Source organism: Podarcis melisellensis (assembly GCF_964234715.1).
Source record: "Podarcis melisellensis genome assembly, chromosome: 12".
NCBI lineage: Eukaryota > Metazoa > Chordata > Lepidosauria > Squamata > Lacertidae > Podarcis > Podarcis melisellensis.
The window spans coordinates 5991385-6018970 of NC_138544.1; the positions used below are offsets into that span (position 1 = coordinate 5991385).

Consider the following 27586-nt stretch of genomic DNA (forward strand, 5'->3'; position numbering starts at 1 on the left):
AAAAACAGAAAAATAGAAACAATAAAAAAACACAACAAACCTTCCCATAACTTATCTTTCATTTGCTTGTTTCCTTGACCCCCTCACACCTCCCTTTTTTGTATTCTAGTTCAGTTAGATATTTCAGCAAATCCTTTCCATCTTTCCCAGTTTTTGTCCTATAATTTATCTTAATATAATGTGACTTTACTTTCCCTCCTTTCACCAATTAACCGTCTATTTTTTCTTAATCTTTTATAACATTTCTGCTAAAACCACATGACTTCATTCCAACATCCTTCTAACATTCCAGCGGAGTCTCATGTCTACATTTTGAATCATAGAATTGTGGAGTTGGAAGGGACCCCTGGAGCGATCTAGTCCAACCCGGGAATCTCAGCTAAAGCGCCCATGACAGGGGACCATCCAACCTCCGCTTAGCCTTTTCTCTTCAGCGCAAGATGCATATTTCCAAGCACATCGTGCGCATAGGTGTCGGCAAAAGTAATTTGGTGCAGGGAGGCCTGTGACTTGCAGCTACAGGTTGTTGATTTGACTGTCTGCAATCTTCGCACAGCTGAACCCCCTGCACCACCACACGGAGAAAGCAAACTGTGTAGCTGTTGGTGATTCACTTTCAGAACCGACTTGGAACAAATTGCTTCATTTATCCCCTTGACAATAACAGAGCAAGGCAGTAGGAAGACACGCAGCTTCCATTTGTCCATTGGAACAGCAATACTGTAAGACTCTAAACCAAGTTTTTTTAAAATCAACAACAACAACAACACCCTAAGGCTGAATTTCACACTTTTTACACACAATCTGTCTTGGCTGTGGTGAATTCAAGAGGTAAGGTCTCAACCAGTCAGGTATTTTTGTTGCTGTTGATGATTGTCTGTCCATAACATAAAGGAAAATGTAATACCAAGTGGTATCCAAACCTCTCCATTCTGAAGGAAATCATCCCTGAGTGCTCACTGGAAGGACAGATCCTGAAGCTGAGGCTCCAATACTCTGGCCACCTCATGAGAAGAGAAGACTCCCTGGAAAAGACCCTGATGTTGGGAAAGATGGAGGGCACAAGGAGAAGGGGACGACAGAGGACGAGATGGTTGGATAGTGTCTTCGAAGCTACAAACATGAGCCTGACCAAACTGCAGGAGGCAGTGGAAGACAGGAGTGCCTGGCGTGCTCTGGTCCAGGGGGTCACGGAGAGTCGGACATGACTAAACAACAAAATACCAAGTGGAACATCCTTTAAACAAAAACTGGAGTCTTTGGGGGCCTTGGCTAAAATGGCCACTAACATCTGTCCTTTGGTTAGGTCTGCAACTTTTGGAGATCTGCCCTCTCCGGAATATCTCTTTGGAAGTTGTTCTACCTGGCTTTTTGCCTTGCCTTGCCTTGCCTTGCCTTCCAGTGTGGGAATATTCCACCAGCTTGGAGCAACCAACTTCAGAAGATTCCTGCTGCAGCTTACAGATGATGAAGCACCAATGGGTCAAGACTTCCTCCTCTTTCCCTTTAGCCTCTTCTTAGGGTGGAGCATAAGATGTGGGTGACGGATCAGCTGTGTGTGGTTGACTGAAGATCAGAATGTAAGAGGCAGGCTGCTGATTTCTGATTTCTGCCAATAATTTCCAGGATGAGCGGTTGGGTTTGGGGCCTGTGTTGTTCCCTTTCAACCAATTGTCTCCTTGGGCTGGCCAGGAAGGACACTGTCCTCATGCTGTGTAACTGGGTTTCCTTCACCAGCATCTAGCAGGCACCAAGCTGGAGAAATCTGTGGAAGACTATTGGGCTGTGAGTAGCACTCAGAAGGCCTGGCCCTCCTATATGAAATCCTTGGCGCCCATGTTGCCAAGGACTGAACATGGAAGCTACAGCATACAAGCTCCATTGCTGAACCTTCCCTTGTTCAAGTCTAGTGCAAGATCCTATACAGTCCTTTTGTGTTTTTGCGTGTCAGCAAACATGTTGGCTCACCTGTCATCTATATCAATCTTGTTGTAGCTCCACTCTGGTAAAAATCCACAAAGGGGGGGGGGGAGAGCACCCCTTTTAATTAAATGCTCTAATGCCAAACCCAGGAGGAAGAACCAATTATTAAGTAGATTAGAGTTAAATAACACAAGGATTTTTTAAATTTAAAATCCTGTGCTGTTTTTATCTCCTAATATAAGAACGTGTCACTCTGAGTTGTGCCTTTAGATTCCTTTCCCCCCAAAGCAGACGTGTCATGGTGCACTCCGCTAAAAAAACAACAACTCAGCAGGGAAGATTTATGTTGTGCAGATGTGGTCCTGCAGTATGTCACAAGCGCCTTAAACTGAAGTTGCAAGCAGCTTAAAAAGGATAAGAATCCTTGTCTTCTTACACAGGAAAGAAATCTAAAATGCATTTAACTGCTAATTTAGTAGCTCTGCATGAGTGCTGATTGGGAAGGCGAGAGGAAGAACTGAGGACCTTGTCTGAAATAATGAGTCTGTTTTGTGTTATTTGTATTGTGGCAAGAGTACGGTATATCAAAATGATAAAGATGCATGAAGGCCATAATCTGTATGGCATATTGTAAACCTATTGTAAATAAACCTCTGGGCTTTCCTCAGTAGATTGGATAAAGGGAGTGGGGGATGTTTAGCCTGTAAGGTCCATGAATAATCATAGTTTAGAGGTCCCGGGCCCTAAGGAAGTCACACTATCCTCCACCAGGGCCAGGGCCTTCTCAGTGATGGCTCCAACCTGGTGGAATGCTCTGTCCTATGAGACCAGGGCCCTGCAGGATTTAACTTCCTTCTGCAGGGCCTGTAAGACAGAACTATTCCGCCTGGCTTTCAATTTGAACTTAGCCTGATCTTTTATTCCCCTTCCTTCCCTCCCCCTCCCCTTTTTATGAAGATTACCCGCTCTGGGATCCCACAGCTAATTCTCCCCTGGTCTTCTCGCTGGCTCAAATAGGACTAATTTAGCCAGCTAGCCCTGGTGATCATCTAATGTTCATTGGATGGATTTCCCCCCTAAATTAATTTTTGAATTCTGAATTTATTGTCATTCACGTTTTATACTGTATTTCATGCTGTTTTTGTTGCATCAATTAAGTGTTTTAAATTTGTTGTTAGCCGCCCTGAGCCCAGTTTTCTGAACCGGGAAAGGCGGGGTATAAATAAAATTTATTTATTTATTATTATTAAAAGAGGAGACATGTAAGGCATCTTCAAATATCATAAGGCAGAGCCGTAGCTACAGGGGATCTAGCCAGGGTTTTTTGCCCCATTAACAAACTACAGTTCCCAAGATTCTTTCGGCGCAAAGAGTGTGCTTTAGATGTACATTAAATGTCTGTTGTGGGTGTGCCCTTACTCCTCCTACCACATGATTACAGTGGTGCGAGAAAGTCACTGCAGATGCTCAGAAGAATCACGTCTTCCTTTGATTGGCTTTTTGCCGTCCACAGTGGCCAGACTTGCTATCTAGATCTGGATATAGAATAGGGGTGTCTGTGACCCTCCAATCCCTTCCAGTGATGGTGATCTCGTTTTCTCTCTGAAGCTCTTTCTCAGCTATCTAACTCTTTGTCAGGGAATTGGCTTCTGTGATGAAAGTGTTGAATATATTGTCTTAAAAAATAGCTGCCGATTCAATGTTTCCTCTCACTCTTGCTTTTTCCATGGCAATTAAACCTCTTCGCCCCCCACTGATAAGCCGTAGGCCAGGGAATCTGCAATCCATTTGGTTGCTTAGACAGAGGAAAGGCATTGGCAAAGTTCTGGGCCTCATAAATGTGCTGCGAGTAGAGATGGATTGTGGAGTGTTTTGGAACACTAGAGCAAAAAATAAAGCCGTGTTCTGTAAACAAGAGATGATGAATTTTGGATAAAAGTTACAGATTTCTTTAATCGCCAGGGACTTTGTATTTATATCCTCCAGTCATCAGAAGTAACTGCTGTGTCTAGGATTAAAGAAACAGACTGGTGTCAGTGCATGAATAATGAATTTTTCATCACAGTGGTAAGCTCGAAATGTTTTCCTGTGCTATTATGATATATCTCTGTCTGTGCATTTATGGCAAATGTTTCCTGCTTACAAACACGAGGAAATAACCTTTTATTTAAACTAAGGCTCGCTTGGCTTATCTTGCTTCCAGGTGTTTCTTAGCTTCCTACAATCTTCCGTGTTGGGAGGGGAAAGAGACTTTCTGCCTTGCCCCAGCCCTGGGAGCCTTTGAAAACAGCGGAATCAGCCGGGAAGAGAGGAGTGCAGGGATATTTTTAAAATTTTTATAAGCTTGTTTCTCAGTTTGATCCCTTTACATGGTTTTCTATGTTTTGTGGTACTTTATGCATTGTGATTTGCTGTTATTTTTATTGTTTACAGATTAGTAATTCTTTGTAATTGATAAGTGTAAACTGTTGAATTATTATTTGCTGATGTTTAATTTTACTGTTTATCTATTGGATTCTAATGGATTATTCAATATTGCTTCATTTGATAGAAGTTGTTTATTTAAAAGTTATCATTTGTTTTTATATTGGGTCAGATTGTTACTATTAATGTCTGATGTTTTATTATTATCATTATTGTCATTTGTGTTGGAAGCTGCCCAGAGTGGCTGGGGCAACCTAGCCAGATGTGCAGGGTATTATTATTATTAATAATAATAATTAATAATAAATACAAACCTCAACCCTCAGATTGCTAGTATGCAGAGACCCTAATTCTCTATGGGCCATTTATACAATAGTCTCATTTTCAGTATATTATCTCAGGTGAGTAACCTGCAGCCCCTGGACTCACTTCCAAGGAGGAAGAAGGATCACAGAGGGAGGTGAAACAGATGACGCAATGGAAGGAAGGCGGTCGGGAGAAAGTCCTTTGCAAGAGGCCAGTTTGGACCTCTGGCAAGAAGCATCTGTCCCTTCCCTGGCAGCAGGCAGGGCCAGATTTAGGTTTGATGAGGCCCTAAGATACTGAAGGTAATGGGGCCCTTTATATGTCCAGCTGTCCTTTGTCAGCAACAAATTGTTGCTGCTTTTTGTGTTGAATATCTGCTATGTGGTAATTTATGGGCCTAATAGGTATCTAAAGCCATTTGCACATAACAAAATATGTATTTTATCAAAGTACAGTACACCTCGTGTTAAATATGCTTCGGGATGAATATTTTCGGGTTGCATTCCGCGGTGACCCGGAAGTAACGGAGTCGTTACTTCCAGGTTTTGCCGCTCGTGCATGCGCAGACACTCAAAATGACGTCACGCACATGCGCAAAAGCGGCGAATCGCGACCCGCGCTCGCGCGGAAATGGGTTGTGTTTGCTTCAGGATGCGAACGGGGCTCCGGAACGGATCCCGTTCGCATTCAGAGGTACCACTGTAATTATTACAGCCAGTCCATGCAGAATGTAGGCACCCTATATATAGAAATGAGCAAACCAGTGACATTTTAGGGAGCAGGCTAGCAGGCCAATTCTTCCATCATAGGAGCCTACACAACACAAAATGCTGTTGCTGTATGTAGGTTTTATTTTATTTGTTTTTTTATCTTAAATTTTGGAAATGTGCATCCAGGTTTTTTTCCTTTAAATTTTTTTGGGGGGAGCCTAAGAGAGTGGGGCCCTAAGCTATAGCTTGTTTAGCTTATACATAAATCTGGCTGTTTTGAAAGCGCCAGTCACTGCAAAATCTAGGTATGGTTCCTAGGCAGGTAGGAATCTAGACACATATAAAAAACTGTGAAAATGCTTTTTTAAAAAGTGTTTTGAAAAATACATTGAATTTGCCATTAGTTTGCCATTGCCACCTAGTGTCACATTTGTATAATGTACTTAAAACACTTAAACCGTTATAATAAACTGGTCTTTCTTTCTCCTTCCAAACCTTTCCCTTGCCACCACGATTTTACCTTACCTCAAAATCAACTGGAATTAGCCTCCTGTTGGGCTTGATAATCACTGTGCAAAATTCCTTAGCTTCTTCTTGCTAGCGGCTACCTGGCGGAGCACATTGTAGTTGGGGCATCGTCCACGCCTTCAATTTTTGGGTATTCCGTTAAAGGAATCCGGCGGTCGTGGATCCTGTCCGATGCCTGCGTGGCGGGAGGCCGTGGCACGACCCTCGGTGGCATCAGGGGAGAGCCTATAGTTGGATTAGCATCAACAGGCTCCACCTACTGATGAATAAACCCCCTTTTTATTATATTTTATTTTTAAAAAAATAATTTTTATTAACTGGCCAATCACATCAAATTAAATCACATCGCATAAATTCCAAATTACAAAGCCAAATTTTTAAATTTTGTTGGGGGAACCCATACTTCAAGATCCAAAGGGGGATTCAGATCATCTTCTTATTACTGCGTTAATGTCCAAATCAGTCCCAATCAGTCCAGACAAAGTTCATAATTCTATCCAGTCTTATCTTGGTGTTTCCACATCATATCTTGTTCATATAATTTCTCTTTTTCCTTTACGATCTCTTCTGTTAGTCTCCTTAAGCCGATAAGCAAATATAATAATCCTGTGTGGATTTCCCGTTCCTCCAATCTAAGTCCAGATGGTTTCCATATATCTCCTTCGTAGATAACATCACTCTTTCCATCATAAATTAGGCATTTGTCACTCTTAAGTCCCACCAAGGAGTTGATCCACGATATGTAAACAGCTCTATTTCTCTCTTTCTCCTCCCAGACCCAAGAGCACCAACAATGCCTCCCAAAATGGCGACCGCATTTTTAACTGCGTCATTCCAAAACTCTTAGCTTTGCAGCTTCGTCTTGAAACATTGCTTTGCTTCAAAAGTTTATCTCCACACAGTCTTAAATCCACAGCTTAAGTTCTTAATTTCTGACTCATTAGGGGAGGGGATTCTTGTTTAATCACATAAAAAAAGGAAAGGCAGGTTTTCCCCCTCCCCCATCAGTCATTTGTCGTACCGTATCTTGACGTATCTTCTCATATTTTATTCTTGTCTTGTTATCAGAGATCTCTTCTGTCAGCAGTCTTTACTCCCCCTTTTTCCTTGAAGTATGTGCAATTTATCTCGTCCAAATTGTTTCTTTTGAAGATTCTTGCAACTAGCGGCGCAGATCAGGGACAGCGTCCAGGAGTGCCGGAATCCCACAGGAGGGCTTTGTGCCTAGTGCCCCCACCCCCACAAATTCGGGGGTGGTATAGGGCACAGCAGGCAAGGGCCGTCCGTCCCCCCCAATCCTGGGGGGGTTAAGGAGGCTAATTACCCCCATCATAGCCTCCAAATTACCTCGTGTGGGTCGGAGAGATGTTATTGTCAGCCATCTTCCGATGCGCCCCCTAGTGGCCCCCAATAAACCCCCTTTTTAGACTCACCCCTCTCCAAGTGGGTGGAGTCAACTTACGTGATCCAATGCCTAAGCCAATACCTTTTCACTTGCTGTAATCAATAAAGTTGTGGCCTTTTCTTGCCCATATTTACATCTGTGTAGCTGAGTCCAGAGAGAGAATCAGAATAATAACACTGAGTGAGTTTTTTGAGCTTTCGTTTATTGTTGCTGCTGTTATTTCACTACCTTTTCATTATGGCTTTCACGTACAAAGAGTTGTTTCTGTGCTAAAAGGAGGGCTTGTTAAAAGCGCAGAGCACGTAAATGGGGATAGATCAATTGATTTAAAGCAGAGGGAGATGTGAGAATCTGAAATCGGCTAATGCAAGTTCCTATATCCTCCTCTCCTGCCGGCACACACGCTTTAATGAACTGTGCCAAGAATACATATCAAGATGTGTGCGACAGAATGTAATTATTCACTGGACACTGTTAGAAGTGTTTTAAAGTGTGCCCAAATTGATAGAATTGTGTCTCAACAGGTATTATAACAAGATGTGTACATTTGTCGGAAATGCTGTTTAATTGAATTGGCTAGTTAAATCCCCTGAAAAGGACTGCAGGAAGGTCAGTAATGAGAACGCAACTCAGTCAACCAGGCAGCCGTCCCACAGAGCACAAACGCTTCAGCCTTGCGAGGCGCGATTTAATGATACTAGCAGGAGCTTGTAAAGCCGGAGACTTTGTGGAAACTTTTTACATTAAAGCAAGAAAGCTGCAAAGATTAATACCTTTCCAATCTCCCCTTCCTTGTTTACACCATCTTCCATCGATTTCCCTGCATTGACTTCTGCAGGGTAAATGAGAGAAAAATTGAGTTTGCTATCTCTGAGGGTTGCTTCGTGTGAGCTGTTTGTATACTTAGTTGGGGTTCCAGAGTCCAAAGTTGTGTGCTGCTTCAGATCGGAGGCGAATAGGATTGTCAAATATTTTAGTTGCCTTGCTCTTCTGCTTGTTCAAACATGAGCGGGCAATGTTGCTTATCTCCATGGCATGGTAGGCTGCTTTCTGCAGATCAAGCTATTGTTAAAGGTACATGGACAGGATGTGTCAAGTGTTTATCATCATTCCCTCTAATAGTGAACAGTGGTTGAGTGTCTATCAGTTTGGAAATACAGTGGTACCTCGGGTTAAGAACTTAATGCATTCTGGAGGTCCGTTCTTAACCTGAAACTGTTCTTAACCTGAGGTACCACTTTAGCTAATGGGGCCTCCCGCTGCTGCCACAGCGCAATTTCTGTTCTTGCCCTGAAGCAAAGTTCGTAACCCAAGGTACTATTTCTGGGTTAGTGGAGTCTGTAACCTGAAGCATCTGTAACCTGAGGTACCACTATAAACAGAGATATAAGGCAGTGATTTCTACATATTTAGGATACCAGACGGCTTATTTCCCTGTGCAATTAGCAAACACGCTGCAAGTCAGGGCATATCTTTGTAAAATGAAATAGAAATGGTGCTTTTAAAAACTGCAAGATGGCGAAGAAACACACAATAAAAGAGGCTTGAGTGCCACCTTGAAAGCTTCTTGATTGAAAGAGCAGTATCTGGCCACAAGAACATCTCACTCTTGGGGAGGCTCAGTCATGATTGCTCATAAATGCTTATTTGTTCTTGAAGCAATTTTCTTGGGTCCCACGAGGCGGTTATGTCACCATAAAGGGAACATTGGCAAGGACCAAGTTTTGTCCATTTCCCTAATGGTGTACGAGGACCTGAGGCATGGGGAGTTGGTGTCAGGATGTGACCTAAATGCAGTTATAATAGACGTGAAAAAGGACAGAAATCGCAGAAGGAAACAACTGGAGCGGAGGGTCACTTGGCTTATATTCTTTGTGAACGACTTGGAGGTTTCATCTACAGATAAGTGGTATATAAATCTTGTTAAATAAATAGGTGAGTTTAAGAAACAAACAAACAAAAATTTCTCCCTACACCGTACAGGGTGTGTCGGGAAGGGAAGTAAACCGAGTCACCTAATGCTTCTCTCCTCAAGCCACAATGAAAAGTTGCATCAAGGGGGGTGAAATGTTCCTTTGTCAAGACCAAAACGTACATTTACCCAGCTAATGAATACAAGAATAGCTGAAATTGCCAGTTTCAAATGTCCACTTCTTCTTTGACTACCTTCCTATCCCCTCTGTCTCAAGATCACCATCAGAGTTTGATCAGGGCAATAGTATTCCTCCGTACTTAAGTTCCCAGTTTGGGCTGGCATTTCTATACATAGTGAATTTGTGGGCTTATTTAAGTTTTTATTTGAGGGAAGGAGCTGTAGGGTCTCGTGACATACAGAGCAACCTTTCCTCCAACAAATATGTGTGTGTGTGTACATACACAGTATATATTGTTATCTGTGGATATATATATATAGATAGATAGATAAAAAGATCCCATTGAGTCATTCTTCTATGTTCTGCTACTTCTGCTCCCTTGCTCTCTCTATTCACTCAGCACCACAGACGTCAGTTCCTCCATTGATTTGAAACTTCTGCCATTAGTACATGAACAATTCACATTGTTTCCTTCTCTGGGTGTTCTTTCCATGTATGTTTCCATAGATGACCTTTGGATATCTTTACATAATATATTCTGTATGCTCACTTACAAGTTCTACTATATCTCAGTTCAGATAACTTGAAACATTTCACCATCAAACTAAATAAGCAAAAAACTAAGGTGTTGGGAAAAAACTTGACAGATATTGAGTCGGAACGGTTTCAGAGAGAGACAGAGTTAACTGTGGTTAAGAAAGTTAAATACCTAGGGGTAAACATAACAGCAAAGAATCTGAGTCTGTTCAAAGATAATTATGAAAAATGTTGGTCTGAAATTAAGAGAGACTTGGATAGCTGGTCAAAATTGAAACTTTCATTGTTAGGTCGAATAGCTGCTATTAAGATGAATGTATTGCCAAAAATGTTGTTTTTGTTTCAGACATTGCAGATTGTAGATAAAACGGAGTGCTTCCGGAAGTGGCAGAAAGATATCTCCAAATTTGTCTGGCAGGGCAAAAAGCCCAGAATTAAGTTTAAGATACTAACGGACGCAAAAGAAAGAGGGGGCTTTGCCCTGCCAGACTTAAAGTTGTACTATGAAGCCGCAGCTTTCTGCTGGCTAAAAGACTGGCTACTTCTGGAGGACACGGACGTGCTGGATTTGGAAGGTTTTAACAATGCATTTGGATGGCATGCATATTTATGGTACGATAAGGTTAAGATTAACAAGGTCTTTAAGAACCATATTGTCAGAAAAGCAATATTTAATGTCTGGACAAGATACAAAGACTTATTAGAGAATAAAACACCGAGGTGGCTGTCACCTTTGGAGGCTAAGGCCCGAAAAAGACCCAATATGGAGGCCAATTAGCCAAAATATTGGGAAATACTAGAAAGGGATGGAGACAATTGGAAACTGCAGAGTTTAGAGAAAATGAAAGATAAAGTGCGAGACTGGTTACACTATGCTCAGATTAAAGAAGTGTTTAAGATTGATAAAAAGTTAGGATTCCAGGTGGAGAAATCGAAACTGGAAACAGAACTGTTAGAACCTAAGACCAAGGTACTTTCAAAAATGTATAACTTGCTGCTGAAATGGAACACACAAGACGAATTGGTTAAATCGGCTATGATAAAGTGGGCCCAGGATATTGGGCACAACATTATGTTTGAGGACTGGGAAAGGTTATGGACCATCGGGCTGAACTTCACAGCATGTAATGCTCTGAAGGAAAATGTAATGAAAATGATATATAGATGGTACATGACCCCAGTGAAATTGGCTAAAATATACCATTCGTCTGATAACAAATGTTGGAAATGTAAGGAAAATGAAGGAACATTCTTTCACCTCTGGTGGACCTGCCCTAAAGTGAAGGCCTTCTGGGAAATGATATATAATGAGTTAAAAAAGGTGTTTAAGTATACCTTCACCAAGAAACCAGAGGCCTTCCTTCTGGGCATGGTCGGCCAGAACGTGTTAAAGAAGAACAGAACATTTTTTATGTATGCTACAACGGCGGCAAGGATACTTATTGCTAAAAGCTGGAAAACTCAAGATCTACCCACACTGGAAGAATGGCAGATGCAGCTGATGGACTATATGCAACTAGCTGAGATGACTGGCAGAATCCGCGACCTGGGAGAGGAGAGGGTTGAAGAAGACTGGAAGAAATTTAAGATTTATTTACAAAAGTACTGTAATTTGGTTGAATCCTAACAAGGAAGCCAGAGCAGAAATAACTGTCTACCATTAAATTATAATTTTTTATTTGAGTTTAACCTAAATACTGCACTTAAGATCATAAACAAGATGATAATTTGCTTGGAAAAATTCGTTTTTAATGATGAAAGTGGAAGCGGGAGACGTGAGGGAGTCCACAATAGAATGAAAGGATGTTATGAAACCTATTCTGTTTGTTAAATATGTATCTGTAAAAAATCTCAATAAAAATTTTCATAAAAAAAAAAAGAAACATTTCGCCATCATCTCTTAGACGTAGGGAGTTATCGCAAACCAGGGAGCCACCTTCTAGCAGGGCCTTGGTCTTATCCGGATTGAGCTGCAGTTTATTGGCTCTCATCCAGCCCATTACCGAGGCAAGACAATGGTCTGGCACGTCCAATAATGCATTGGTAGATGACAATAGCAGCAGCACTGATAGGGTGCTTCACTTATTTTCCTCCAACAGCCCTGTAATATATTCTCTTTCAAATATAGTTCTCACTCTGCTGTCACTTAGCAGCATAGGATAGAGCTCTCAGGAGGCTCGGGTTTAGCCTGAGGCTTGCGGAAGTGCAAAAACTTTTAGAAAAACCCTAGAAGGGGGATTTAGGGTGGGTTGGGGTAGCTAGAAAAGGGATATATAAATATAAAGCTGCCATCCCATTCATTCACTCTTTCTGTGGGTATTTTCTTGTCTTAGAAGGAAGAGCTTTGAAGTTTCCTTTCTCTTAGATTTAAGAAAAATAGACTGTTAATTGGTGAAAGGAGGGAAAGTAAACTTATATTAGTATCAAGATAAATTCTCAGGACAAAAATTTGAAAAGAGGGAAAGGATTTGCTGAAATGGATAATTGACTTAGAATACAAGAAAGGGAGGTGTGAGGAGGTCAGGGAAATAAGCTAATGAAAGGAAAGTAATGGGAAGATTTGTTGTATTTTTTTTTCTTCTTGATTCTTCTTTTTGCTCACTGATTTTTCTTTTTTCCTTTTTGTTTTTTTTTCTTGTTTAAAAGGATGTTTTCTTGAGTTCTCTTTTTGTACTTTTAAAACTTTAATAAATATCTTATAAAAAGATGAAGTTTCCTTTCTCTCTCTCTCTCTCTCTCTCTCTCTCTCTCTCTCTCTCTCTCTCTCTCACACACACACACACACACACACAACCCAACAATTTGAGTGTCTCTGTTTGTGATGTTCAGTCCATGAGAGCTGCTGGACAAAACAGCTCTAGCAACGCACAAGAGGGAATTAGCAACAGGTTGAGGGAACCAAATGGTTTGCAGAACTATTAAAAACATTTACAGTGGTACCTCAGGTTAAGTACTTAATTCATTCCAGAGGTCCGTTCTTAACCTGAAACTGTTCTTAACCTGAAGCGTCACTTTAGCTAATGGGGCCTCACACTGCCGCCATGCCGCCGGAGCACAATTTCTGTTCTCATCCTGAAGCAAAGTTCTCAACCTGAGGTACTATTTCTGGGTTAGCGGAGCCTGTAACCTGAAGCGTCTGTAACCCGAGGTACCACTGTATGGAGGAAACCTAAGTTGGGAGGACATCCCCTGCATTAAAGCCCAATGAGAACCAAGTGCATTCAATGACTACAGAAAGTTGGCTGGCAATTGGGAGCGAGGGGAAGTGAAACCTGCTGGAAGTGGAATGGAAGGTTGTCTCCTGAGCAGCAGCAATCCACAATGCAGCACTTTCTTGTAGGTCATCATCTTCAAGTGCTGAGGCTGAGAGAGTATCAGTTTACCTAAGGCCACCTATAGTGTGAAAAGCTGGGCCAGGGGCACACACAGCCACAATGCCACATCATCTGTTAAATGGATTACAGTGGTACAGTGGTACCTCGCAAGACGAATGCCTCGCAAGACGAAAAACGCACAAGACGAAAGAGTTTTCCGTTTTTTGAGTCGTTCCGCAAGACAAATTTCCCTGTGGGCTTGCTTCGCAAGACGAAACGTCTTGCGAGTTCTTGCGAGTTTGTTTCCTTTTTCTTAAAGCCGCTAAGCTGTTAATAGCCACTAAGCCGCTAAGCCGCTAATAGCAGTGCTTCGCAAGACGAAAAAACCGCAAGACGAAGAGACTCGCGGAACGGATTAATTTCGTCTTGCGAGGCACCACTGTACTTCGGGTTACATACGCTTCAGACTCCGCTAACCCAGAAATAGTACCTCGGGTTAAGAACTTTGCTTCAGGATGAGAACAGAAATCGTGTGGTGGCGGTGTGGCAGCTGTGGGAGGCCCCATTAGCTAAAGTGGTGCTTCAGGTTCAGAACAGTTTCAGGTTAAGAATAGACCTCCAGAACGAATTAAGTACTTAACCCGAGGTACCACTGTATTGAATATTGCTTTGGCCAATTTAAGTTGTGTGTGTGTTTTTTAACAGTCATATTTTTTTCCCCATTATGGCATATTTGTATGGGATGGTGTTGTTATGGGATGTGTGATCTTTGTTGCATGTTTTGTCATTTTTATGGCTTGCAAACTCCGTCGTGTGCAGCAGTGTTGACGAACAAATTAAAAATGAAACGGAAACGAACATCTCTCTCTCCTTTCTTGAAAGGGTCAGAGAAGGATCATTGTTTAAGTGGTGGCATTAGGATGTTTTGCGTTCAGGAAAAATGGCCTTGGAGATGAGAAATGGACCTTGAAAGCTTCATATTCTGAAAGCTTTGTTTTTCAGAGTAATGCCATTCAATTAAGGGTCTACAGCTTTAAAAGACTTCAAGGTGTTGTGGGTCATAATCTGATGTGCGTTTAAAAGGTTCTTCAGAGGATTAAAGGATGTGTAGGCCTTATAATGTGCTGCTACCTTAGCAAGAATTTCAGCTGAGGGGAAGAAGAAAAAGGGATCAGTGGACCTGGTACAGAAATGTCATATTGCATTTAGAATACCTGGCTGACTGCTATGCACCAACGAGGCATCCATTTTTCACGGTTGCCTGTACATTCTCTCCCTTCCTTTTTAAGGGAATAGTTTGAATAATCCATATACGAAATCTGACAGCAGCACGATCTTTAAAAGTTCACATCTGCCAAGAAAAATATATTTGCATGACTAAAGAACGGGAAATGCATTAAATGTTTTCAGTTTATTTGAACTTTGGCATTTTCCGGTGTCCATTGGGAAAGGTCTACAGGACAAAAGCTATGACTCCGTACCTCAGGCTTCCTCAATCTCAGCCCTCCAGATGTTTTGAGACTACAATTCCCATCATCCCTGACCACTGATCCTGCTAGCTAGGGATCATGGAAGTTGTAGGCTAAAAACATCTGGAGGGCCAAGGTTGAACCTGGATTTATTATTAATATTATTAAATGCATTTATATCTCACCTTTCTCCCAAGTTGTGGGACGCGGGTGGCGCTGTGGGTTAAAGCCTCAGCGCCTAGGGCTTGCTGATCGAAAGGTCGGCGGTTCAAATCCCCGCGGCGGGGTGCGCTCCCGCTGCTCGGTCCCAGCGCCTGCCAACCTAGCAGTTCGAAAACACCTCCGGGTGCAAGTAGATAAATAGGGACCGCTTTCTAGCGGGAAGGTAAACGGCGTTTCCGTGTGCAGCTCTGGCTCGCCAGAGCAGCGATGTCACGCTGGCCACGTGACCCGGAAGTGTCTTCGGACAGCGCTGGCCCCTGGCCTCTTGAGTGAGATGGGTGCACAACCCCAGAGTCTGGCAAGACTGGCCCATACGGGCAGGGGTACCTTTACCTTTCTCCCAAGTTGGCGCCAGCAGGAATAGGGCTTAGAAACAGGGTCTCAGGCGGGAGAATACTGGAGCCTCAGTGTTGGCCCTTCAAGTTGCTCACTGGGAATATAAATATCTTGCCTGCAGGCTGGGACTACCTTGCCATGCAAGTAAGTTATACAATGCTCCCTCTTTATTTGTATTCTGTATACAGTGGTAAAGGTAAAGGTAAAGGTACCCCTGCCCGTACGGGCCAGTCTTGACAGACTCTGGGGTTGTGCGCCCATCTCACTTAAGAGGCCAGGGGCCAGCGCTGTCTGGAGACACTTCCGGGTCACATGGCCAGTGTGACATCGCTGCTCTGGCGAGCCAGAGCCGCACACGGAAACGCCGTTTACCTTCCCGCTGGTAAGCGGTCCCTATTTATCTACTTGCACCCGGAGGTGCTTTCGAACTGCTAGGTTGGCAGGCGCTGGGACCGAGCAGCGGGAGCGCACCCCGCCGCAGGGATTCGAACCGCCGACCTTTCGATCAGCAAGTCCTAGGCGCTGAGGCTTTAACCCACAGCGCCACCTGCGTCCCGTATACAGTGGTACCTTGGGTTAAGTACTTAATTTGTTCCGGTGGGCCGTTCTTAACCTGAAACTGTTCTTAACCTGAAGCACCACTTTAGCTAATGGGGCCGCTGCGCTGCCAGAGCACAATTTCTGTTCTCATCCTGAAGCAAAGCTCTTAACCCGAGGTATTATTTCTGGGTTACCGGAGTCTGTAACCTGAAGCGCCTGTAACCTGAAGCGTATGTAACCCGAGGTACCACTGTATTTGCAAGACACATTGCTGATGTCACTAGAGACTCATAGGATCGAGGGGTTAGGCAAATTTTGAATTGGTCAGTAAACGTATCTCTGCCTCATGCTTTGGTTTCAGATGAATGAGGTTTATGAGAAAACCCCAAACAGCGAACTCTGCTGCCGGGTTCCACACCCTGCTGACCAAACCACACTTGTCAAGAAAAGAGGAAGAGGAAAACGAAGACTGAGCCAGTTCTGTGAGAGACTCCCCTTCTCAGGAGGCGGTTTTTCTTCGCTGTTGCTATTTTATTAGGAGTCACTGCTGCAGAAACTCCTGGTAAGGCATGCGACTTTTGCTGCTGGGTTGTTTTTTGGTGACGTAGTTTGTATTCATTTCCACCTTCAAACTGCTTAACATGGCTGCACTGCGATATCGCTTTGTTTACATTAGGGCATATGACATGCAACAATTGCAGAAAATTAAAAATAGCGCAACAACAAACGTTTCTGAAGGTTGGTGTTGAAGCGTATATGCCAAAATTATCACAGTTACGAAATTATGTGTAGTAACGTACATTGCTTAGACGGGTGACCATAAGCAAAAGGTATTTCATATCAATTAGAATTAGAATTTGCAGGAATTTATAGGATGGGGGAAGGGGAAATAATTAAATATGTACTGCATGCAAGCCAAACTGTGCTGTAAACTATGGGTAGGTAGTATTCTACCATATGCCTCATTTCTGAAATAAAAAAAGACCGCATAAAAATTGCCATGCTTCTTTTTGGCTCTTGCTACTTTCTGTGTCAGTTTTTTCAAAATGCTGTTGGCCAAATTGCATTATACAGTGGGTCCACCATTGATAATTGTAACGATTCCCATGTCCTGGCAATAGTTGTTTTTTTGTTTTTTTGCAGCATTAACTGCTTCTGTCATTAGGGTGGCACTTCTCTTGATTCTAAGAGGAGCTTCTGAGGGCAAAATTCAGCATTCCACAGTTGTCCCTGACAAAAAGATGCTGTGTTTGGAGAAGCACTGCCTGCTGGTTTTTTTGCCTGTCATTGCATCTCTTTGCATCAAAATCTAGTAACCACTTTGTGATTCGCTTTGCTAGAGACAACTGCTGCTGCATGTAGTTTTAGATCCCATGACTGAAATATAGTGCATGCAACCATATCCAAGTTTTGGGGGTGGGAAATTAAAAGTAATGCACAAAGAGAGGGATGCAGGAGAAATTCAACTGAGTTCACAGTTAAATGTGAACTTGCCAAATTCATACTTTTCAAAACAAGATGAGAACCAAAACAACAGCCATCCTTTGAAATTTGCAGTTACCCTGATTTTGTAACGCAGTTCTCCAGTCAAGTAGTGTGTACAAAAATGCATAGGGACGTGGGTGGCGCTGTGATCTAAACCACTGAGCTTCTTGGGTTTGCTGATCAGAAGACTGATGGTTCAAATCCCTGCAACGGGATGAGCTTCCGTTGCTCTGTCGCAGCTCCTGCTAGTAATTTGAAAGACACCAGTGCAAGTAGATAAATAGGTACCACTGTGGCAGAAAGGTAAACAGTGTTTCCGTGTGCTCTGGTTTCCGTCACGGTGTTCCGTTGCGGCAGAAGCGGTTTAGTCATGCTGCTGCAATACCCGGAAAGCGGTCTGTGGACAAACGCCAGCTCCCTTGGCCTGACAGCGAGATGAGCGCTGCAACCCCATAGTAGCCTTTGACTGGACTTAACAGTCCAGGGGTCCTTTACCTTTACACAAATGCATATGCCAGGGTAGTGCGCATATAAGTGGATACCAAAATGCATTGTATTGGGGGAAATTGCTTTGCAATATTGTGCATATTAGGCAAAATAACATACAAAGGTGTTTATATGCTAATGAATTTCATGATGGCTTTTGAAAAATTGCATATTGATGTGGAAATGTGGGGAGCTGAATGTAAGATTGGGAAACCGAGAAACCGAGAGAGACTGAAATGGATAGATTCTCTGTCCTGAACGTGTGCACGCATGCACACAAACCCAGTGAGAACATGCGACTGGAAGTATGGTTCTTTATTGGCAAAGCACTCAGTTACCTCAGCTCCTCAGGTGCAAGAACCACATGCATTGCTCCTGCACTCGGGTCTCCCGCCATGAGATTTAATGACAGCAGTCCTTAAGAAATTCACTTATGTCAATGCTGATTTTGAGAAGTTTTCCCCATCCTTCCTCTATGTTTTTACTTCCAGAATGAGAATGCGTTGGAAGATGACTCCTTCCTTCAACTTTGTGCTCCTCTTCGTGCTTTTGCTGAAAGGCGCCTCCCTCGTTCCCAATGTCCAAAACAAGCAGCATAGCTGTATAGGTATGTGCTGATTTATTATTTCTTGTATTTATTTAAAACAGCTCTTCATAAAAATATCCCAGACGATGCACTTGTACCTTAAGGGAGAGTGCAGCCACACCCAGAATAGATAAGCCATCTAATTCCCAGACCTAAGAACCACCCCCTCGCAACATCTCTGTTTCATCCGGCACACCCCTGCAACAAGGACTTGTGCTTGTTGTTGTTGTTGTTTAGTCGTTTAGTCGTGTCCGACTCTTCGTGACCCCATAGACCAGAGCACGCCAGGCACTCCTGTCTTCCACTGCCTCCTGCAGTTTGGTCAAACTCATGCTGGTAGCCTCGAAAACACTATCCAACCATCTCGTCCTCTGTCGTCCCCTTCTCCTTGTGCCCTCCATCTTTCCCAACAACAGGGTCTTTTCCAGGGAGTCTTCTCTTCTCATGAGGTGGCCAAAGTATTGGAGCCTCAGCTTCACGATCTGTCCTTCCAGTGAGCACTCAGGGCTGATTTCCTTCAGAATGGATCGGTTTGATCTTCTTGCAGTCCATGGGACTCTCAAGAGTCTCCTCCAGCACCAGAATTCAAAAGCATCAATTCTTCGGCGATCTGCCTTCTTTATGGTCCAGCTCTCACTTCCATACATCACTACTGGGAAAACCATGGCTTTAACTATACGGACCTTTGTTGGCAAGGTGATGTCTCTACTTTTGCAGCCACACCTAATTCAGTTGCATCTTGAGCACCTTCCCCACAAAGTGGACATTTGGGTCTGAGAGGTAGCTCTCATAAGCCTCCAGCCCATGATAGATATTTTCCAGGAGCAAATATGGCTTCTTTCAAGTCACCTCTCCGTTATGCAAGGAGATGCACCCACTCACTCAAGTTCATCATGATGTACAAGGGTTGCAGGACCCTATAGTTAGCCGCGCAGCTTCCAGCATCTTGTCCAAATCTTCAGGCCTCAAGAACTGAAATTGATCCCATAGAACAGGGGCCAGCAAGGTTTATCTTGTCTGGGCCAGATCGGTCCCACGGAGACCCCTCCATGAACCGGATCGCATGTTTGTGTGAGCGCGCAGGCCTGTGATTTTCAGTGTCTGCGCAGACACAGTTTTCAACAAAGCGGAAGCAAGTCCCTGCACCGTACTGCGCCAATTTAGCACAGCGCGCAAGTGGGCAGCTCAGTTTGGGGGTGGCTTGTGGGCTGATCAAACGACCTCCACAGGCCACTTCTGGCCCATGGGCCTTAGGTTGCTGATCCCTGCCATAGAATCAGACTATACAGTGGAACCTCAGTAGCCTTTGGACGCCTTTGAACTCGAATGTTTCGGCTACCAAACTATCGAAACCCAGAAGTGATTGTTCCAGTTTTCAGATGATTTTCAGAAGCTCCTGCAGCCAATCAGAAGCCACGCTTTGGAAGCTGAACGCTTTGGAAGTTGAACAGACTTCCAGAACGGATTCAGTTCAACTTCCAAGGTACGACTGTAATAATGCTTTAGATTCAATGGCATTGAGGCTAGACAAAATATCTGTTAATTTCTCTTTCTCTCTGTTTCTCATTTTTCCACTCTTAAATTCACTGCTCCACATTTCCACAGCAATTTGCGATTAACACCCCCCTGAAAACAACCCCCATAATAACTCATTGGGATTTAAGTGCAATTTCTCCCAATAGACACTTTTCTGTATACACATCTTTGCAAGCAATCTATATGTTCACTTTTCCCCAACACATACATAAATTCAGAGCAGTGCAATTTTCAAAGTTTAATTGCATTTCACATCTTATACTTGTTCATAAAGTGTGACATAGTTACTTCTCATTAAAACACAAACAAAATTATTTTTCTTTGCCATCCCTAAATGGACAGGTGCCTAGCAAACATGTTCCATAGCCCATCTCCAAGGCTTCCAGCAGCCTTTTGATTTGGGGCAATTGCGAATAAACCCCCCACCACTTAGAAATGTGCTGATGTAATGGCGGTGGAGAAATAATCCTTTCACTGGCACGCAGTAGTGAGATATTCTTTTCAAGCATGTAAATGTCCCAGTTTTATGTCCAAGCAAACATAGAATATAGTTTTTGTCCATTTTCAATCTGTATAACTTTTTAGCAGACATCTCAGCTAAAATAATACTGGGGGGGGTGTTGTTTTTGTTCGTCTTTATGTTATGCATTTTTGTGCTTTTATATTGAGAACCTCCCTGTGATCCTTGGATGAAGGATGGTATAGAAATTTTAATGATGATGTTGATGATTATAATGTGCTTTTATACCGTCATGATGGCCACAAATGTAGATTACTTCTGCATTTTTTCAGAATTGCCACCCTGTGTTCACTTGCCTTTTGGAGTTTGTTCAGACATTTTCCTTCCAACTATAAAATGCTGTTGTAAATCCAGTCTGTTCTATGTAGACAGACAAAGCCCTGTTGAAATTTCTAAGGGCTATTGTACCTTCAATGAACTACTTCCTGTTTGCATGTTCAGTTTGTTTTTTTTTAATTGTCCCTTCCTCATCAAAACTGGGATATTAGTTACGAGTTGCTTCTTAGTCAGTTTGTGTTCGCTCTTCAGAGGATTTTAATTACTGATTTCCTTTCAGCATTTTTTTTTTTATTTTGAGGGCAAAATTACAGCACTGTTCTGCTAAAAACAACAACACACAAATAGGTGGGGAAATGAAAGAAAACCAATAATGACTAACTGTCATTACCAGGAAAAAGTAAAAGGCTGACCCTGGATGGAGAAATTTTTTAACTGACATTGGAAGGGGTCACTGCTGAACAGGGGTGATCTTCTGAGTAAACATTATAGATGATTGTTGGCCGTAGGGGAGAGCATTGAAAGTTAATGAAGCCTTATATTAAGTGCTGTGTGGAATTTTAATTTCACTTCTGGCTAATTGCAGAATAGCAATGCCTTGGGAGTCTCTAGTGCGGTAGCAACCCTTGCTTATCAAAGTGAAAGTGGATTTAGTATAGCAAGTGCTTGCAAAACACATACTGTGGTACCTCAAGTTACAGACGCTTCGGGTTATAGACGCTTCAGGTTACAGACTCTGCTAACCCAGAAATAGTACCTCGGGTTAAGAACTTTGCTTCAGGATGAGAACAGAAATTGTGCGGCGGTGGCGCAGCGGGAGGCCCCATTAGCTAAAGTGGTATCTCAGGTTAAGAACAGTTTCAGAATGGGCCTCCAGAACGAATTAAGTTCTTAACCCAAGGTACCACTGTTAAGGCTATTGCTAGTCACTTCAGAACTGCAGGTCATTCGGTTCCCAATCATGGTCTAGCTCAGGTTATTGTTGCTGCTGTTTTTACCCTGAAGAACAAGGCACATTCAGATTGGGGAATGGCATTCACCCAGCCAGCCAGCCCATGAAAACTTCAATAGGGTTTGTTGTACAGCCGTACTCGCTTCCTTGCGATGGGTTTAATTCTGATGCCGGCTGCTAGTAGAAACAACAGAGGAGTAGGGTACACACAGTTCTAGTTTCCTCCACCCCAGGAGAGTTGCTAATCAGGGGTAATCAATAAGGATTAACAGTCTCCAGACAAAAGAGATCATGGGAACAAACCCCCGACTTGCAGCGTGTTTGCTAATTACACAGGGAAATAAGCCCTATAGTAACTGCTACGTCTGCAGATAATTTACCTGATTATAGTCGCAATTGTGGAACTAATTATTCATTAGTAACCCCCTCTGAAGGAAAGGGGGCTATTTATAAAGTTAGCTCTTTCAGCGCAGCAGCCTCTGTATTCAATCATGGAAAGAAGCACATGTAAATGAGGCGTGGTAGATCTGCAAGAAAAATTGAGCATGTACGCGAGTAATTTTACAAGCCCCCTGCTTTCTGTGTGTCTTTCCACAACAGGGTAAACATCAGTTTGAAGAAAAGAAAAGAAAAATGTGTTCTCTTAGCCACATTTTAAAACCAGTGCCTTCAGCAGGAGCCGGGGACCACTCGCATTAACTACAATTTTTTGGAATCGTTTACATGTCAAAACTAAGGAAATGAACAGTTTAACAGTTCCCACAATCCAGTAGCAAAAGCAATGGATTGCATGTCACCATCTCTTATGTAGTTCATTAATTGGATGCCACAAGTAAGATCCACAAATAGCTACAGTCATTTTTAAAATAAGACCATTACTTTTTCTCCCAGTTGCATGGATTTTATCTGAATAATGCATGCAACTTTTTTTAAAAAATCACATTTCCTTTGTTCTGATGGTTGTTAAGCCAGCTGTCCCTGCTTGACTACGTTGGTCTTTCAATGAATTTCAACATTGGTTCCATTATGTGACATGTATTTTGGGGAAAATACAGGGTGGATAATATATTTCATGTCTCATTTTTAACATTGAAAAATATACATGCAGTCATATTGAAAGAATCATGGTTTCCCCAATACTCAGAAATGTTTAATGACTGGAAGCACTGCAAAAACTCAGCCAAAACAGTTGCACTCAACAACTGTTGAGGACATTGGCATGCTAGAAAGCATTGCTTACACCCTGTGGGGTCCTATAATTAGCATGCCCATCAAAACCACAATTCATTTTATGCTGAAAATCAATCTAAACTCTGAGCTTCAGCTAGTGCCCGTCCAGAGTGAGTTTACTGGTTTCTGAGCAATTTACGCGAGCGCAAATCAGTGCTTGATTTGATTTAAGGATAAGAAGAAATATCAGAAAATTCTGTCCTTCCGCCTCTTCTTATTCGTAGGTCCAGTATGAACAGTTAATACTGCAGAGTGTACCCATAGAGTCCGTTTTCAAGGGTGAAGGGCAATGAAAAGAAAAGAAGGGACGTGGAGAGGAAATTGAGGAAACAGGGAATCAGCCAAAGAGATAATGGATGCTAAACAATGAAGAAATAGCAGAACGGGAACAAGTGTTCGTGCAGGTCTTAGGGTCCTGAAGTTAATATCAGTCAAGTCAAGTCACATTTACTGTACATTGTTGTTAAAACTACAAATGGAATGAGAAATAGATTCTCAGTTATTGTCCTTGGAAAATTGCATATTACACTAGCCTTTTGTACTTTATACTCAAAAAGCTCCAAATAATGTGTTGTATAATATGTTCTCAGGCCAAGGTTTTGGCACTCATCTCGCTTTATTGTCTGAGGGAGCCGGCGTACAGCTTCCGGGTCATGTGGCCAGCATGACTAAGCCGCTTCTGGCGAACCAGAGCAGCGCACGGGAACACCGTTTACCTTCCCGCTGGAGCTGTACCTATTTATCTACTTGCATTTGATGTGCTTTTGAATTGCTAGGTTGGCAGGAGCAGGGACTGAGCAACAGGAGCTCACCCCATCGCAGGGATTCGAACTGCCGACCTTCTGATCGGCAAGTCCTAGGCTCTGTGGTTTAACCCACAGCGCCACCCGCATCCCTATGGGTTGTTAGGCAGGATCAAAGGGGTGGGTTCCCTTCTGACTCCAGAGATAAAGCCAAGAGCTTAGGGAAGGGATGGAAGTAATGTGGACCAGAAGCTGAGAGAGAGGAGGTTAGGTGACAAGCAAAGTGCAGGAGGCCGATAAAAAGGCCTTGTGCCTGTTTGAAATGCTGTGCTTATGGAGAAGGGAAGACCCTCCTGGAGTGTCATGCTGGGGTCCCCTCCATCGTAGACTTAGGTTGTATATATGCATAATGTGATGGCCTGGGATTCCGATTCTGAGAGTGAACCGGAGGAATCCCAGCTGGCACAGGAGTCCCCGCCTCCAGGGCCGGCTGAACTGGGGCAAGGCCTAGATTCTGAGGAGCCTGCACCTGTGCCGGATCCTCAGGAGCAGGCACCAGGTGAATCCATTCTGGCCCCAGAGGTGGTTGAGGACTCAGTGCCTGCAGGTGAGTCTCCCCCTGGGCCCAGTAACCCTTCAGCCTCTCCTGAACTGCAGAGGCTCAGGGCAGAGAGGTGAAGGGAACTGGTTTCTCCCAGGAGGAGTGCTCGCCTTAAGGCCAGGGGAGGCGGGTCTCCTGGGGGCCGGGACCGCCCCTGGCCTCAGAGAAGATAAAGGCCAGTCAGCCCGGTCCCAGGTTGCGGGAGCAACGTCGTTGAAGAGCTGTTTCGGCCAGCGTCCAGTCCTGTTCCTCCAGTGTTCCTGTTCCCGCCCGGCTCCCTGCTTCTGATCTTCGAGTGTTCCTGTCCCCGCCCGGCTCCGGACCTCGCCTCGCACCTTGTGGACTAATTCCAGGCTAGTGACTCAGGACTGAACTTTGACTACGGCAACAGTAACCTTCCCCCTGGGACCAGCACACATAATGAATCATGTATCTTAAAGGCATCACTGTGCCTCATTTTCCCAAAGGAGACACAGACCTTGGTGGGTTAAGCACACCTGAAACTCCCGGAATCTCGCAGTGCTGTGGCGTTTGGGTGGCAAGAAGCAATATCACGGGCATGCAGTGTATCTTGGGCAGAATAATGCATGCTCAGAGGAAATTCACAAAACAGCATGCGCTTTGTATGGGAACTCCAAATTTATAGGAAAAGGAAGCTGAAGAAGTGCTCAGAAAAGGAAGGAGGAAATGGGGCATTATATTGTTATATCCCCTCCTTCTTTTTCCTATCGTGTGCCTTTTCCACAATCGTATAATGGAGGCCAGAGAGGCAGGGAGGAGTAAGAGGAGCAGAAAGGAATGTGGTGCCATCCCAAAGGTTGCTGCAGTTCAAAACCCGAGTTCCTGCATTGTTCAGATGGGGTTCCTTTGCCGTTCACAGTCAGTTTGCCATTTCTTCCCGAAGGTTACATTTAAACTGGGCCAATCAGCACTTCTTGTGTGTTGTGCATTACACTGTCATTGTATTAAGAAGGTTATTCCCGCCCCCCAACAATTACTTGTGCTTTCTGATTTGCAGAGTTGCCCAAAGGCAGGTTTTGTAAATCCTGGGGCTGTTCAATTTGATGACTATGATAGGAATTTTGAGGTCTTGTTGTTGTTTAGTCGTTTAGTCGTGTCCGACTCTTCGTGACCCCATGGACCAGAGCATGCCAGGCACTCCTGTCTTCCACTGCCTCCCACAGTTTGGTCAAATTCATGCTGGTAGCTTCGAGAACACTGTCCCACCATCTCGTCCTCTGTCGTCCCCTTCTCCTTGTGCCCTCCATCTTTCCCAACATCAGGGTCTTTTCCAGGGAGTCTTCTCTTCTCATGAGGTGGCCAAAGTCTTGGAGCCTCAGCTTCACGATCTGTCCTTCCAGTGAGCGCTTAGGGCTAATTTCCTTTTAATTTCAATTTCAATTTTAATTTCAAATTAAGACTAATTTGAGGTCTTAGATATATGTTAAATGCTCATGAGTGTACCAACCAAGCACCTACATAGATCAGCACAGGAAGACTGACCTGAAACCATTTTCAATTCCCAAAACTGACCAAATGTTTTCTCTGCAAGGTCAAAGGAAAATGGAAAAGCCTCCCCATTGTCTTTTCCTTCACAAATCTTGTCTGAAGGACACATTTAAGAGATGAATAGGGTGTGAGCCTGTGACTTGGCTCAGGAACTAAGAGTTTATCATTACAAAAGACTGGCCAAGCTCCCAGGCAATCCAATCAAGTGACCATTAAACAGGATAAACAACGCACTCAGATTTCTGCTGTAGACCGCCTTTTCTGTGATGTAGGTATGATGTTTCTGGGGGGTGGTCTTAGGTTACACCCCTTCTGTGATGTATGTATGATGTATGGAGGGGTGGTCTTGAGCTCCAGGGCAGGGAATTTAAAATGTCTATATAAGGGCAGGCACACCTTTGTTCTGGGTTCCTCCTCCCTCCTGCGTGTGGTGAGTGAGGACCCTGTTGCAACAGATCAATAAAGATCAGGCTTACTAGCTGCTTTGCTTCTCAATACAGTGGTACCTCAGGTTATGTACTTAATTCATTCAGGAGGTCCGTTCTTAACCTAAAACTGTTCTTAACCACTTTAGCTAATGGGGCCTCCTGCTGCCGCCACGCCACTACCAGAGCACGATTTCTGTTCTCATCCTGAAGCAAAGTTCTTAACCTGAGGTACTATTTCTGGGTTAGCGGAGTCTGTAACCTGAAGCGTATGTAACCTGAAGTGTATGTAACCTGAGGTACCACTGTATTTTCTGATTGGCCTCTGTTATTTTCTCCTACCAATAGGGAACCTATGTAAGGCCTCTATATGGGTTCTTGGATACCCCATAAGGGGGGCAAAGGGCAGATTTTTGTTTACAGCATGACCACAACTGATCTTCCCCTGCATGCATTGGGTGTGTTGCAGAACACAGATACAGCCCCATGTATGCGAGTACGACTGGCTTGAAGAACACATGAACCGAGAGTTGCAGTACAGTGCAGGGTCTGCTTAGCAAAAAAAGGCGGTGAAAAGGTGTTCTCTAACTGCAGGAAGTTTCCCAAACATACAGTACTAGCTTTCTAAATGTTGACATTTGAGGTGATATTTCCCATTTAATGGTAACTGAAATGCAAGTCATCTGTTGCAATACCTCCAGAAATTGCCCACTGCCACTATGGACCAACATGTACACCGTTTGGATATGTTGTTTTTCAACAAGTAATATTGGTCATAGTGGCGGTGAGCTTTTTTTGTAGTTATTGCAACAGATGACTTGCATTTCACTCATATGCATTTGTCATTTGCATTTGTGGAAGTTGAAGCCTTAAAATGTCCCCTAAGTCCTCAGTACTTGAGGCAGGCATAGGCAAACTCTGGCCCTCCAGATGCTTGGGACTACAATTCCCATCATCCCTGACCGCTGGTCCTGTTAGCCAGGGATGATGGGAATTGTAGTCCCAAACATCTGGAGGGCCAGAGTTTGCCTATGCCTGACTTGAGGGGATAATTTTGCCTACAGTGATTTGGGCACTTGTCCCCGCTGCCATTTGGGGATAATTTATCTCCTAATGAGGAACAATCCAGAAATGTGTTGAGTATTACAAGTGATAGTGAATCTTATTTTCTACAGATGGCTGCTTTCCTTCCAGGATTTCCACAGGGCTGTGTTTAGACTAGTAGGAGTTGGTTCTTGCTGTGCTTCTCAAACCATTTTGAATCTAGAGGTTCTGTTTCACAAAATCAGCTGCTTCATTCAGATTTGTATTTCCTACAGATTTAGTTGCACAGAGGCTAGCGGCAGGTCTGGGATTTCATATCCAAAGAAGACAAGCAAAATAAACCATTTGTTCTGTTTCCATAACGATGCAGAGCTTTTGAAAACAGA

At 43.5% G+C, this 27586-nt stretch overlaps 1 protein-coding gene across 2 annotated transcripts in view; it reads left to right on the forward strand.

The window, feature by feature from the left end:
* The first annotated feature begins 4835 nt into the window (after positions 1-4835).
* AOAH (acyloxyacyl hydrolase) overlaps positions 4836-27586 on the forward strand; it is a 98699-nt gene continuing 75948 nt past the window's right edge. The window contains exons 1-2 of one of the 2 annotated variants that reach the window (XM_081931123.1): positions 4836-4955; positions 18270-18385. In XM_081931123.1, coding sequence (XP_081787249.1) covers positions 18271-18385 — 115 coding nt within the window. In that variant the 5' untranslated portion in view covers positions 4836-4955; position 18270. Of the gene's footprint in view, positions 4956-7451; positions 7477-18269; positions 18386-27586 lie in introns of those variants that run through there. The other variant, XM_081931122.1, reaches the window with a different exon arrangement.